The 14,515-nt window shown below is 42.5% G+C and overlaps 1 protein-coding gene across 7 annotated transcripts in view; it reads left to right on the top strand.

Moving 5' to 3' along the window:
- LOC122541788 (paladin-like) overlaps positions 1 to 14,515 on the top strand; it is a 246,748-nt gene that overhangs the window by 76,760 nt on the left and 155,473 nt on the right. For all 7 annotated transcript variants that reach the window (XM_043678764.2, XM_043678763.2, XM_087982494.1 and 4 more), the window contains 3 exons: positions 4,515 to 4,590; positions 12,819 to 12,970; positions 13,231 to 13,327. In XM_043678764.2, coding sequence (XP_043534699.2) covers positions 4,515 to 4,590; positions 12,819 to 12,970; positions 13,231 to 13,327 — 325 coding nt within the window. The remainder of the gene's footprint in view (positions 1 to 4,514; positions 4,591 to 12,818; positions 12,971 to 13,230; positions 13,328 to 14,515) is intronic.

Below are 14,515 nucleotides of genomic sequence, written 5' to 3'. Positions count from 1 at the left end.
AAATAGCTCAAATATGTATTTGTTTTCTACCAGGAGAAAGGACAGCACAGTGCCTCACAGCGCCAGGGAACTTGGTTCAATTTCAGCCTTGGGTGCTTGTGTGTGGAGTTTGCATATTCTCTCCATGTCTGCGTGGGTTTCTTCCATGTGCTGTGGTTTCCTCCCACAGTCCAAAGATATGCAGGTTAGATGGATTGGCCATGCTAAATTGCCCTGTAGTAGGTTAACTGTGGGAAATGCAGGGTCATGGGGATGGGGAAGTAGGGGGAGATTTGGGTGAGATGCTGTTTGGAGGTTCGGTGCAGACTCGATGGACTGAATGGCTTGCTTACACATTGTAGGGACTCTATGATTAAGACATTAATTTCTTGCTTTGCAGACTCACCCTCCTCAGATGAAGATATCAACATGTACCATTCAATAAAGCCACAGTTTCCTAGTACCTCTCCTGCATCTCTGGCAGTGCTGCTGTTTGGCAGCTTGGAATCTGAGATATATCAGGAACCCTGGTCATTGTCCAAATACCTTGCTGGAGTGGGTGTGGAGAGAGGAACTAGACTAGAGGGTGGGGGAGTTAAAAGGCAGTGCTGTGGTAGAGCGCAGTGGTGGATTTGGTGGAGGGAGGACGGGAGGGTGTATCTGGATCTGGAATTAGGTGTGACTAACCCCCCGCCCCATGCCAATAGTTTAGTAGCCAACTTCCTCTTTCTGTTCAGGTGTATCTGCAAAGATTGACAAATTGGGTGAGGTATTTTAAAGGCTGCGGTATCCTTGAAGTTGTGTACTGCCATCTGCACAAGAAAATGGGAGATCATTTTTAAAATGACCATAATGAAAGACAGCATTTATCGCTGTGTCTTTTTCTCACTGATGCTCTCATGCATAACATATCCTGTGAGCCATTACAATGGCTACCTTATCAGCTGCCTAACCGTGTGAGTATTGTGTGTCTGTTGTGTGCATTGCTCTTGTGGTATTTGCCCCACCCCCTCCAGGACAAGGGTGCTGCTTGCTCATGGTGAGAATCTGCAAGTGGGTTTTTTAATGTGGGGAGGCTGTTGTGCTGCAAGGATCATACAATTTTGGCCAAGTGGGAGACCCTCCTAATGCTACCATCTGCCTTAGGTATATCAGAAAGATTCACAGATTGACAATCAATCTCATTTGCTGCCTTCCTGACTCCTTCCTGTCACTGTCAAGTGTCGATGTAAGTCTTTAACTTGGAGCTTCTGGCCCAGATGTAGAAACACTATCACTGCACCACAAGACCTCTATATGTACTGGAATGGAATGAAATGGTAAGGGAGAACAAATTAAAAGTTGCTGGAAGCTTATACTTGCCAGTAATCAGGCCATGATACAATGTTCTTGTGAGCAAAATAAATGTTCAGTTCACAGCCCCCGTTAGTATTGTTTAGTCTGATGCACCTTTATGCAATGCTACAGCTTACTTGCTTTCTTCTAAAATTCCATTGACACTTCCAAGTTTACGTAAAGGAGATATATTTCCCACTGTTTTACTGCAACCTTTCTTTGCTGTTTATTTTAATGGCCTGTGTTACATCAAGTGTCTGGAAAAGAACATGTTCTTAGCTCAGATGGGAGTTATTTTCCCTTTGTATTCCACAGCATGACTTCAGTTTGGAGTTCAGGCTGACGTTTGAGGAAGAGACATGTTGCTGAAGGCCACAACATTCTGATGCAACATTGCCAATTTACCAATTTATGCCAAGTCATGGTTCAATGAGCTGAAGGATCAACCATTTGACTTTAGGGGGAGAGGAAGAAATGGTATAAGGACCAGGAGGCACTTTCTTCAAATCCTCCTTAGTTCTTTTAGTACTCCCTTGAGAGCGCAAAAGTGATTTTTATTTGACGTGTTGTCCAAAAGGTGCAGCAGTTGGTGAAGAAGGCCTTACTCCTGCTACTATTTTCTGCCGCAGTGGAGCTCTCCCTCAAATGGTAGGCAGCATCATATGCTGAATGCATAAAATAGGCCATTGAGTGAAGTTACTGTGTCTGCTGGGAGCCTCAATGTGCCCCAGGTGGCTATTGTTTAATGTTCGAGGTAAGTTGGATAGTTCCAGCTGACCCCTTCGAAACAAATTGTAAACTGCAGATTTCCACCTGTTTTGAGGTTATACCAGAACTGGTGCAAAGTCGTAGAGTGGTTCATAGATTCATACACCGCAGAAAAGGCCCTTTGGCCCAGTTGACCTGGTTTGGTAATTAAATAATTGATTGGTTCTGCTGCACATATTTGTATGAAATCACTTAACATTGATAAGGAAATGCGAATGAAACCTGCACTGCAGTTAATGGGGTCGATTTCATGACTGAGTGACACAAGTAATATTTTTGGAGACTGAGGTCAACATATCTTTTGTGGCTTCACTGAAAACAATATCAGTGCTCAAATTTCCGGTCCTCTCCCCATCCCCATATGGAGTTCAATGTTGGTAGACCAATTCACAAAATTACCCCTGTATTTCCAACAGTTTTAACTTTAAGGTGACCATCGAAAGATCTGGAAGTGGATATATCACCTGGACCAGATGGGCTACACCCTAGAGTTCTGAAGGAGATAGCTGAAGAGATAGTGGAGGTTTTAGTAGTGATCTTCGAGATATCAAGAGTTGGGAAGGGTCCCAGAGAACTAGAAAATCACTAATGTAATCTCTCCATTTAAGAAGCGGGCAAAGCAAAAGATGGGAAATTAAAGGTTAACTAGCCTGACCTCAGTCGTTGGTAAGATTTTGGAGTCCATTGTTAAGGATGGGATTTCTGAATACTTGGAACTGCATGGTAAAATACGGCAAAGTCAGCATGGTTTCATAAAGGGGAGGTCATGCCTGACAAATCTGTTAGAATTCTTTGAGGAGGTAACAAGCAGGTTAGAACAAGGAGAGCAAATAGGTGTTATCTGGACTTCCAGAAGGCCTTTGATAAGGTGCTGCACAGGAGGCTGCTGAGTAAGATAAGGGCCTGTGGCACAGCCTTAGAGTAAAAAGGGAAGACCTTTTAGAACAGAGATAACTTCTTTAGCTAGAAAGTGGTGAGTCTGTGGAATTCGCTGTCACAGAACGCTGTGGAGGGCAGGTTATTAAGTATATTTAAAACCGAGATAGATAAAGTCTAGATTGCTAAGGCAATCAAAGGTTTCAGGAAGAAAGCGGGAAATGGGGTTGAAAAATCTATCAGCTATGATTGAATGGCAGAGCAGACTCAATGGACTAAATGGCCTAATCTCTGCTCCTATGTCTTATGGTCTAATACCAACAAACCTCTCCTCCACACACGTGATAATAGTCTCCTGGTTGAGGATACATTAAATTCTCTCCATTGAGTCCGTTCCAAAATTTTGATTCAATTTATTAAACACAAAATCTATTTGAAGAGTTCTATAAATCCCCAGCTCGACACAACCTGTAGATTTTTCAGAATGTTGATTCTTCATAGACCTTCAGTAGCATGTTGTCTGCCATGTGTTGAGCAAAGAGACAGGTCCCAAATGTAGCCCAGCCAGTGTAGGGAATGAATCCATGTTATTGACACCATCTGATCCATGGCAGTCAACTGAACCAACCAGCCAACCTCCCAAAGAATCTGAGTTGCCATGGCAACATATAAATTTGATGCCTGGAGGAAGAGCGCCTCATCTTCCGCCTAGGAACCCTCCAACCACACGGGATGAATGTAGATTTCTCCAGCTTCCTCATTTCCCCTTCTCCCACCTTATCTCAGTCCCAACCCTCGGATTCAGCACCGCCCTCTTGACCTGCAATCTTCTTCCCGACCGCTCCGCCCCCACCCCCTCTCAGGCCTATGGCCTATCACCCTCACCCTCACCTCCTTCCACCTATCGTATTCCCAGTGCCCTTCCCCAAATTCCCTCCCCCCTACCTTTTATCTCAGCCCGCTTGGCACACCAGCCTCATTCCTGAAGAAGAGCTTATGCCCAAAACGTCGATTCTCCTGCTCCTTGGATGCTGCCTGGCCTGCTGTGTTTTCCAGTACCACATTTTTCAACTCTGGTATTCCAGCATCTGCAGTCCTCACTTTCTCCTATAAATTTGTATGCATGTTTGAGTCCAGGGTGATGAATAGACTTTTGTAATATTCATATTCAAACAAAGATCACTCAGCAGTAATTATCTGCTCCATTCACACCCACCAATGTATCACTTAAAACCCCTTTCCTCCACTGCTCATTATACTTTTTTTCTCTTGATTTTATCTAATTATTTCCCTGACTCATTCTCAATGTGTGTTGGAAGAAGAAAACCAATACCTCAATTGTAATCTCAGTCAAAATGTGGAGAACTCCTTATTCGCAAGTTGTTATTTATGCATAATTTGTTCAGCTACTAATGTTGCATCCCATGGATCTTAGTAATGAACAATTATTATATGTAGCCATTAATAGGTGATTGTGTAAGGATTTCTAATGGATTGGATCTGTGTGTATTCATTCCTGTCTGTGATAATGTCTTGTTTGATGCCTGCTGTTTTAGGTACTATCGATTACCGCTGTCTGTGGATGGGTTACCACTACAGTCACAGATAGATGTCTTTATTAATTCACTCAGGGTAAGTCTGTAGTTCACTTAGGATGATTGAAACTGTCCTGATCTGCAGAACATTTTTAAAAATTTCCTATTCTTGTGGAAGGTCCTGTCAACAGGGCAGCTGCAGCTCATTGGGTTGCACGTAGACCTTGGGTTCAGAAGTTATACAATCAAGACCAATCTCAGACACTTGAGCCCACATTTCAGACCGACCCTCCAGTGAGCTTAAATGTCTGAAGTTTCATCTTCTGGTGGAAATCTGAAACCAAGATCTCTTTTGCTGTCTTGGGATAATTTTCCTCGGTGACCTGGCCAATATTTATCCTTTTGAGAATGTCTCAAACTGACCAGCTTATCTACTACTTTGTTGTGTGTTTTATTATTCATGAATGGAATGTAGGCATTGTTGGAAAGGCCAGCATTTGTTGCCAGTCCGTAATTTCCCTTGAAATGAGTGGCTTGCTGTGAGTGTGGAGTCACATGTAGGTCAGACCAGGGAAAAATGGCAGATTTCCTTCCTCAAAGGACATAAGTGAACCAGATATACAATTTAGCAAAAATGAAGAGATATTATAATGGTCACCATTACTAAGGTGAACTTTCAATTCTTAAGTCTCTTTATTAAATTATTACGTTTCATTGCCATGATAGGATTTAATCTGTGTGCTCAGATCAATAGCTTGGGGCTCTGGATTATTGCTCGGTGACATAAGCAACAGACCAGCAACCCCCCCAAGATGGACATTGCTGTTTGTGGAAACTTGCTGCATGCAAGTTACATTGCAACAAACTATGCTTCAAAAGTACTTGGTATATCCTCAGACCAGGAAAGGTGCTATGCAAATGCATGTCGTCTTGATCTTCATGTTTGGGTGTAGTTGCACTTAAGTGCCTTGGCTGCTTTATGTTCTTGATCCTAAATATCCCAACCCTTTAGGGATCTGTTGCAGGCTATTCACAAATGGTAAGGCCAACCCCAGTTTGATTTTTCATCAGTAGATGTTTATGGCCAATCATATTATAATGAAAGGCACGCATTAAAATTGGTTAGGCCCCAACTGCTTCCTTCGAGGTTCAGCCTTATAATGATCATGAGTTACCCTTCCAATACACCTACTTTGCTGCAGCAATTTCATCCTTTTTTGGCGATTAGAAGCAGGAACCTGAAGACACTTAAAAACTATTTAGATAAGCCCTTTCGTACAGTGAGTGGTCAGAATCTGGGATTCACTGCCTAAGAATGTGGCAGCAACAGATTCAATCCAATCCTTGCAGAGGGAGTTGATTCTTTTCCAAGAAAGAGGAATATGCAGATTATGGGGAGGATGTGAGGGAATGACTCTTGGAGATCTTTTTTTATAGGATAGTCATTACCTATGCTTTGAACTCAGTCGAGGCTAAAGAGTTTTTTTTAAAAAAATCAAATAGTTCAGTTATATAATCACCCACTTTGGGAGCAGGTGGGAGTTGAACCCGGGTGGCCTGTTTCAGAAGTTGGGACACTACCACTGCACCACAAGAGACCGCTTAAATGATTACTTCCAGGGCAGGGAACTTTATTTTTTTTAAGCCTGTTTTTTGAATCAACCTGTTCAGTGATGTTATTGCACACCTCTGCAGCAAGTGGGACTTGAACCTGGGCCTCTTGGTTCAGGGGTAGGGACACTACTACTGTACCACACGCAGGCCCCTAGTGTAAGTTAATTCCATATTTTCAAAGTTGGACTCCCAGTTTCACCATCAGCCACAGTGGTATTTGAACCCAGATCCCTCAAATGTTAACTGGCTTTCTGAATTAATAGTCTTGTGATAATACCACAAGGCCTTTGCCTTTTGAAGAGCTATTCTAGAAATGTCAAGCTCAATGGGCTTCTCCTCTGTTATAAATTCTGTGCTTCAGTTTTGAGTTATATTTAAAAATATAGCACAGAAATAATAATGAATTGTGACAGAGCTGCTGAATAGGAAGAAAACCTGCTGTCCTTTGGGTGACTGCAGTTCCACACTCCAGATAGTTGCCTTGTGATAGCTGAGAAACCCACTCTTGTGCAAGGTGCTTGCTCCTTACCTAATAGTACATTTACCACAGATTACAAGGAGAGAGGCCAGTATTGTCTTATTAAGGGATGGCCAAGAAAATGCCAGTGACACACCACGTCCCTTGAGAACATTTTCTGTAAATAGGGAATTTTGTATGTGAGAAGCACAGTCCAACCTGTGTTGAACTAAGGGTTTGATAGTGCCTGGCTCGCAATACAAGGATATCACATGCCATGTAGGGGAAATATACCCTTTTTCCTCTTTGTTCTCAGTGAAATATTTTTATATATCCATCCCCCAAGGATATTAGCTGTCTCTGCATCTTGTAATCAGAAATCCACTTATTAGTTTATGCAGTGTTATTAAGTAATTTGATCTTCCCACGCCAATTACACTTATCTTCGTGCTGCCCTAATCTCTGTTAGGTTAGTTGCTTCAGTGCAATCGCAGAGCCTAGAAGAGCGACAGATAGAGAGAATGTATATGGTGATGTTTAGCAAAATAAAATGAACTGCACTTTTAAAAATATGTTTGGTGCTTTCATTGCTTGGTTGTACACACAGACGATTGAATTGAGGTTTTTTTTTGTCTTTATTTTTTCTTGGCTATTGGTTGGCAAATGGGCTCCTTGCCAACCAGCCAACACTCTCTTCTCAAGAAGTATAAATTGTTGTTCCTTTTGAGATTTGGTATTCTTGTAGAAATCTTTGTACTCAGCAATACCATTGCTCTGTGCTATCAAACAACTATAATAAAATAGATGTAAAAACACTGCAGAAGGTGCAAAAATGATTTAGAAGGTGTAACCTCTCAGTACTGGTATCAATTTACTAGGAACGATTTCACAGATCAGAGCTATTTTCCCTGGAAAAGAGCAGGTTGAGAGGTGAACTAGTTGAGGTTTGTAATAGTCTCAAAAGTTTGAGGGCAGGTGTGGGGAAGATATTTCTCAGGGCCTCAAACATAAAATAATCAGTTAATTCAGGAGAAACTTCTTTACCCAGAGAACCATTCACTGAGGAGCTCAATACTACAAGGAATATATTGAGATGATTAGCAGAGTTGCATTTAAGGGAACGCTAAATTATCACTTGAATGAGAAATGGCAGGTTCTATTGATGGGGGAAATGGGTGGGCAAAGCCCTTTCAGAGCAGAGACTTCTGTGTTTTATAGAGATCCTGGATATTGACTGAGCAGCTCTGCCTTTTGCCAATTTTGCAACTTTTGACACAACCTCAGTCCAGGGCTGCAAGTATTTCATCCAGTCAACACCTGCAATTGAACCTGGCGTCCTTGATTAAATGTGGCTCATTCCATGGTAACTAGAGAACTGTGCTGATCGACAATGAGAGACCACACTAGGCACTATTGTGTGTGGCTCCGTAGTTACTCCGTGTCTATATGGTTGTGTCCTGGCAATATCCATGAGGTTTTCCAATAGAGGTTGGCATCAGCTGAAGTTGTGCCTCACAGTATTCAGGGAACAGCACCTGCAGTGGTGGATAACTTATGACGTGCATTCAGATAGAAATCCTGATTTTAACTTGACCTGGCCAACAGGAATGGATGGGTGTGTGTCTTACATATGAGCTTGATTTTGGTTTGGAGAGGGGTATGTAAGTTGGCATCCAACCTGAACTCAGGAGGAGGGAGTTAAGCTAAAAAAAGGGCTTTTGAAAGTTTCCTTTCTTTCTGTATTAATATTGCACCCATCCTTTGAAGATAAATTACAGATTGTTCTTTGCACATTTAAAGCTGAAGGTGATGTATTAGTTGAAAGCATTAAGTTAAACAGTGGTCTTGACTCTGCAGTGTTCCAAGTCTGTCTGTTTTGTTTCATCCTTCTTAAAACAGTTTGGCTGACGTTCTTCCGTCATTCATACACCATTCTCATCTTGCCATTTTTGGGCAGGTTGTGCAGACAAACTATCTCTCCTGCAGAAGTGCTAGAGCTTCTGCAGCTTTGCGTATGTGAGTATGTATTCTACAGATTACAGTAACCAAAAAAAAGCCCTAGCTTCTTCAGTCTCTTTAGACCAATGTGGAACTAAAGTTATAATGTTTATTTATGCAAAAATCATTGAGTTAAACATTACAGTAATGGAATCAAATGATGGTGATATGAAGAGTAAATTGTATGCTGCTTAATAGGAAGAGTAGAGTTATACAGCACGGAACAGACCTTTCGGTCCAACTCTGCCCCATTTGCCAGTATTTGGCTCATATTCGTCTGAACACTTCCCATTCATATACCCATCCAGATGCCATTTAAATGTTGAAATTGTACCTGCCTCCATCACGTCCTCTGGCAGCTTGTTCCATACATGCACCACTCTCTGTGAAAAAGATACCCCTCAGGTCCTTCTTTAAAATCTTTCCCCTCTCACTTAAACCTCTTGTTCTGAACTCCCCCACTCTAGAAAAAAGACTTTGTCTATTCACCCTAACAGTGCCCCTCATGACTTTCTAAACCTCTTTCAGATCACCCCTCAGATTTTGACACTACAGGGAAAAAAATCAATAGACAATAGACAATAGGTGCAGGAGTAGGCCATTTAGCCCTTCGAGCCTGCACCGCCATTCAATATGATCATGGCTGATCATTCCTAATCAGTATCCTCTTCCTGCCTTATCTCCATAACCCTTGATTCCACTATCTTTGAGAGCTCTATCCAACTCTTTCTTACATGAATCCAGAGACTGGGCCTCCACTGCCCTCTGGGGCAGAGCATTCCACACAGCCACCACTCTCTGGGTGAAGAAGTTTCTCCTCATCTCTGTCCTAAATGGTCTACCCCGTATTTTTAAGCTGTGTCCTCTGCTTCGGCACTCACCCATCAGCGGAAACATGTTTCCTGCTGCCAGAGTGTCCAATCCTTTCATAATCTTATATGTCTCAATCAGATCCCCTCTCAGTCTTCTAAACTCAAGGGTATACAAGCCCAGTCGCTTCAGTCTTTCAGTGTAAGGTAATCCCGCCATTCCAGGAATTGACCTCGTGAACCTGTCTTTCCTTAAATTTGGAGACCAGAACTGCACACGGTACTCCAGGTGTGGTCTCACCAGGGCCCTGTACAGCTGCAGAACCACCTCTTTGCTTCTATACTCAATTCCTCTTGTTATGAAGGCCAGCATGCTATTCACTACCTGCTGTACCTGCATGCTTGCCTTCATTGACTGGTGTACAAGAATACCCAGATCTCTCTGTACTGCCCCTTTACCTAAATTGATTCCATAAATCCCGCCTATTCAACTTCTCCCTATGACTCAAACTCTCCAGTCCCAGCAACATCCTTGGAAATCTTTTCCGCACTGACTCAGTTTTAACAACAACTTTCCAAAAGAAGGGCAACCATAATTGTACGCAGTATTCTAAAAGTGGCCTCAACAATGTCCTATACGGCCACGACATGACATCCCAACGCCTATATACTCAGTATTCTGACCAATGAAGGCAAGTGTGCAAAATGCCTTCTTTATCCCTCTGTGACTCCACTTTCAAAGAAACTATCCACCTGCAATCCTAGGTCACTTTGTTCGGCAACAATCCCAGCTTTTGCTTTTGCTGCTGTTCATACAATCATTGAGGTATTGCTGGATTTAGTTATGTGCATTTATATCTAAAAGGAGTTGCAATAATTTGTCATACATGTTTTGAAAATCAAATCTGGCTCCAATGTATCCTGTCAAGGTGTTTGTTAAACCTTTATTTGCTGTGATTCCAAGCCAGAAAACTGGGAAATATTAATAATTTTGGGATATCGACATCACTGGCATTTATTGTACATTCCTAGTTACTCCGATAGAGTTTCACAAGTCATGAATGTAGTTAAATATTGAGAGCAGACGGTTCTTGCCTAAGCATGGTCAGTACTTGTACCACCCTGTTGCAGTCCACATCAGTTCAGCCTGGTGAATTATAATGCGCTTTGTGTTCTTGTGCACAAATTAAAACAAGATCTTGTGGTGCCAATTTCTACTTCCTGAGCCAGAAACTCAGGGTTTGAATCCTGCCTGTCTTTACAATACGCATTCATAATGTGGTCAGACATTTTGTAACATACACAAATGGTAGAAAGTAAGAGCAGGAGAGATTCCTGGTCAGCCATGATCAGAATGTCTCTACCATTATGTCGGTAGCTTCAGATTGCACCATATATGCACACAGCAACCCGGTCTCTCTGAGTGAACTGTAATACCAACACCACTACAGATCAAAACATGCCTTTCATCAATCCTGTGTTTCGCCTTTGTAAAGCGTTGGCTTGATCTGAAACTCCTTGATAACCCCTTGCTTGTTTTGTGAGGTCAGATTTGTCTTTTAATGCTGTCACCAGCACCTCATTAAGGAAAAGACAGAATTGTATGATACAGCACTTCTAATAACCATAGAAGGTTTATATCCTGGTGCTGTAACTTGAAGAGGGTAGATGCCCACATCATTACACCACCAAGAGGAATGGTTGCAGTCGAATCATTCTGTAGAGACAGGGCATTTGGCTCACGTGGTGAAACTATTTAAGAAAGGCTGTAAGGAAAAGTCAGGGAACTATAGACCGGTGAGCCTGACATTGGTAGTGGGCAAGTTGTTGGAGGGAATCCTGAGGGGCAGGATTTACATGTATTTGGAAAGGCAAGGACTGCTTTGGGAGTGTCAACTTGGCTTTGTGCGTAGGAAATCGTGTCTCACTAACTAAATTGAGTTTTTTGAAGAAGTAAAGAGGATTGATGAGGGCAAAGCAGTGCATGCGATCTATGTGGACTTCAGTAGGGCATTCAACAAGGTTCCTCATGGTAGACTAGTGAGCAGGGTTAGATAACATAGAATACAGGAAGAACTAGCCATTTGGGTACAAAATGTAGAAGACAGAGGGTGGTGGTGGAGGCTTGCTTTTCAGATTGGAGGCCTGTGACGAGCAGTGTGCCACAAGGATTGGTGCTGCTTTTCATTCTTTATATAAATGATTTAGCTATGAACGTAGGAAGTATAGTTAGTAAGTTTGCAGATGACCCCAAAATTGGAGATGTAGTGCACAATGAAGAAGGTTATCTTAGAGTACAATGGGATCTTGATCAGATGAGCCAATGGGCTAAAGAGTGGCAGATGGAGTTTAATTTAGATAAATGTGAGGTTCTGCATTTTGGAAAGGTAAATTAGGACAGGATTTATACACTTAAAGGTAAAGTCCTGGGGAGTGTTGCTGAACAAAGAGGCCTTGGAATGCAGGTTTATTGTTTCTTGAAACTAGAGTCGCAGATAGATAGGATAGTGAAGAATGCATTTGGCATACCTGCCTTTATTGGTCAGAGCATTGAGTATAGGAGATGGGAGGTCATGTTGCAGCTGTACAGGACATTGGGAGAAAGTGAGGGCTGCAGATGCTGGAGATCAGTGTCAATAAGTATGGGGTTGGAAAAGCACAGCCAGTCAGGCAATATCTGAGGAGTAAGAGAGTTGATGGTTCAAGCTTAAGCTCTTCTTCAGGAATGTCTTATGCTTGAAATGTCAACTTTCCTGCTCCTTGGATGCTGTCTGATTGGCTGTGCTTTTCCAGCACCACACTTTTTTTGTACAGGATGTTGGTTAGGCCCCTTTTGGAATACTGTGTGTAATTCTGGTCTCTCTGCTGTAGAAAGGATGTTGTTCAACTTGAAAAGGTTCAGAAAAGATTTACAAGGGTTGCCAGGGTTGGAAGGTTTGATCTGTAGGGAGAGGGTGAATAAGCTGGGACTATTTCCCCTGGAGTGTTGGAGGCTGAGGGGTGACCTTTTAGAGATATATAAAATCATGAGGAGTATGGATAGGGTAAATAGGCAAGGATTTTTCCCCAGGGTGGGGGAGTCCAAAACTAGAGGGCAAAGGTTTAAGATGAGAGGGGAAAATTTTAACAGGACCCAAGTGGCAATGTTTTCACGCACAGGGTGGTGTGTGTATGAAATGAGCTGTCAGAGGAAATGGTGGAGGCTGGTAAAATTACAACATCTGGGTAGGTATATGAATAGGCAGGATTTAAAGGAATATGGGCTAAATGTTGATAAATGGGACTGGACTTGTTTAGTATATCTGGTCAGCAGGGATGAATTGGGCAGAAGGGTCTGTTTCCATGCTGTACATCTCTATGATTGTTACATTTAGATCAGAGGAAAGCATTTGTTCCTTAAAATACCTTTCTTAATCACCATGTTTTATGGATGTTTTATATTTTTAGGAGACTCCAAATCTCTTGCTTCTTCAGAACTCTGAAAGGCCTCCGCCTGCATTAGTCTTCAGCTGTCAGGTTGGAGTTGGTAGGACAAATTTAGGGATGATACTAGGAACCCTTGTGATGTGTCATAGAAAAGGCTTTCCTGAAAAATGGGGGTAAGTAGACATTTTGTTGTTGAATAGAATTTGGAACCAAAAATGTGAAATTAACCAAAATGCAATACAGGTGACGTCTCTGGTTGCGACATGATATTTGAAGTTTGGTCAAGTCTTATTTTATGCTTTGTTTTCTGGCTCATATCTTGATGCCTGAAAGTAAGGTGGCTTTGAGCAAAACAGGAACATTCCCTGACATTTGATTGCATTGCGATGAACTTGATGAATTTATTCTAACTTATCTTTCTTGCCCTTTGCAGAGATAACCAGAATACCAGTGCTAAAAAGAGGGAGCAATTGCAGATGATCCAGAACTTTGTCAAAAGCCTTCCGATGGGGCAACAAATTGTGGAAGAGGTCAGTGTTGGTTTTACTATTTGAGGGCACAGACAGGACTTTCTGCGAATTTATGATTTGATAACTTGTTGGCTATTAATTTGAGTACAAGATCTGATTCATGTTGCTGAATGACCAAATCAAAAATTCTTGTCCATGTATTTAATTTCCTTCTTGGACTTGTCCCATCTTGACCTTCTGAATTCCTGCAGTTCTACAACATTCTGTTGTATGAACCTTACTTATTCTGTTGAATTCAGTGTCTTTTTTTTTGTCTCTCCCTTTCCTACACTTTGCCACCAACCAATTAGATCCTAGACTTCAGAATATTCTCCTTCAATTCTCTCTATGTTGCATAAAGTCCGCTTCTTTTTGATTGCCCATATTCAACTTTCCTCCTTTGGCTTCAGATCTGCTTTTTTTAAATTGTTGAGAAGCACTAATCCCCACATTCTTTAGTATTGAAAAATCTATTGACTTCTGGCTTGATTATATTCAACTTAAGAAGCTTGGCCCCACCCAAGCTTGGTTGGCACCACATTCACTACGGGAGAAAGTGAGGACTGCAGATGCTGGAGATCAGAGCTGAAAATGTGTTGCTGGAAAAGCGCAGCAGGTCAGGCAGCATCCAAGGAGCAGGAGAATCGACGTTTCGGGCATGAGCCCTTCTTCAGGAATGAGGAAGGTGTGCCAAGCAGGCTAAGATAAAAGGTAGGGAGGAGGGACTTGGGGGAGGGGCATTGGAAATGCGATAGGTGGAAGGAGGTAAAGGTGAGGGTGATAGGCCGGAGTGGGTGGGAGCGGAGAGGTCAGGAAGAAGATTGCAGGTTAGGAAGGTGGTGCTGAGTTCGAGGGTTGGGACTGAGACAAGGTGGGGAGAGGGGAAATGAGGAAACTGGAGAAATCTGAGTTCATCCCTTGTGGTTGGAGGGTTCCTAAGTTGAAGATGAGGCACTCTTCCTCCAGCCGTCGTATTGCCATGGTCTGGTGATGGAGGAGTCCAAGGACCTGCATGTCCTTGGTGGAGTGGGAAGGGGAGTTGAAGTGTTGAGCCACTGGGTGGTTGGGTTGGTTGGTCCGGGTGTCCTAGAGGTGTTCTCTGAAACGTTCCACAAGTAGTCGGCCTGTCTCCCCAATATAGAGGAGGCCACATCGGGTGCAGCAGATGCAGTAAATGATGTGTGTGGAGGTGCAGGTGAATTTGTGGCG

The sequence above is a fragment of the Chiloscyllium plagiosum genome, unplaced genomic scaffold (assembly GCF_037043375.1).
Source record: "Chiloscyllium plagiosum isolate Xiang-an unplaced genomic scaffold, Cpla_swu_hap1 HiC_scaffold_43, whole genome shotgun sequence".
Lineage (NCBI taxonomy): Eukaryota > Metazoa > Chordata > Chondrichthyes > Orectolobiformes > Hemiscylliidae > Chiloscyllium > Chiloscyllium plagiosum.
Note: the sequence above shows the minus strand (reverse complement) of the source record. Positions and strands in the feature narration are given on the sequence as shown.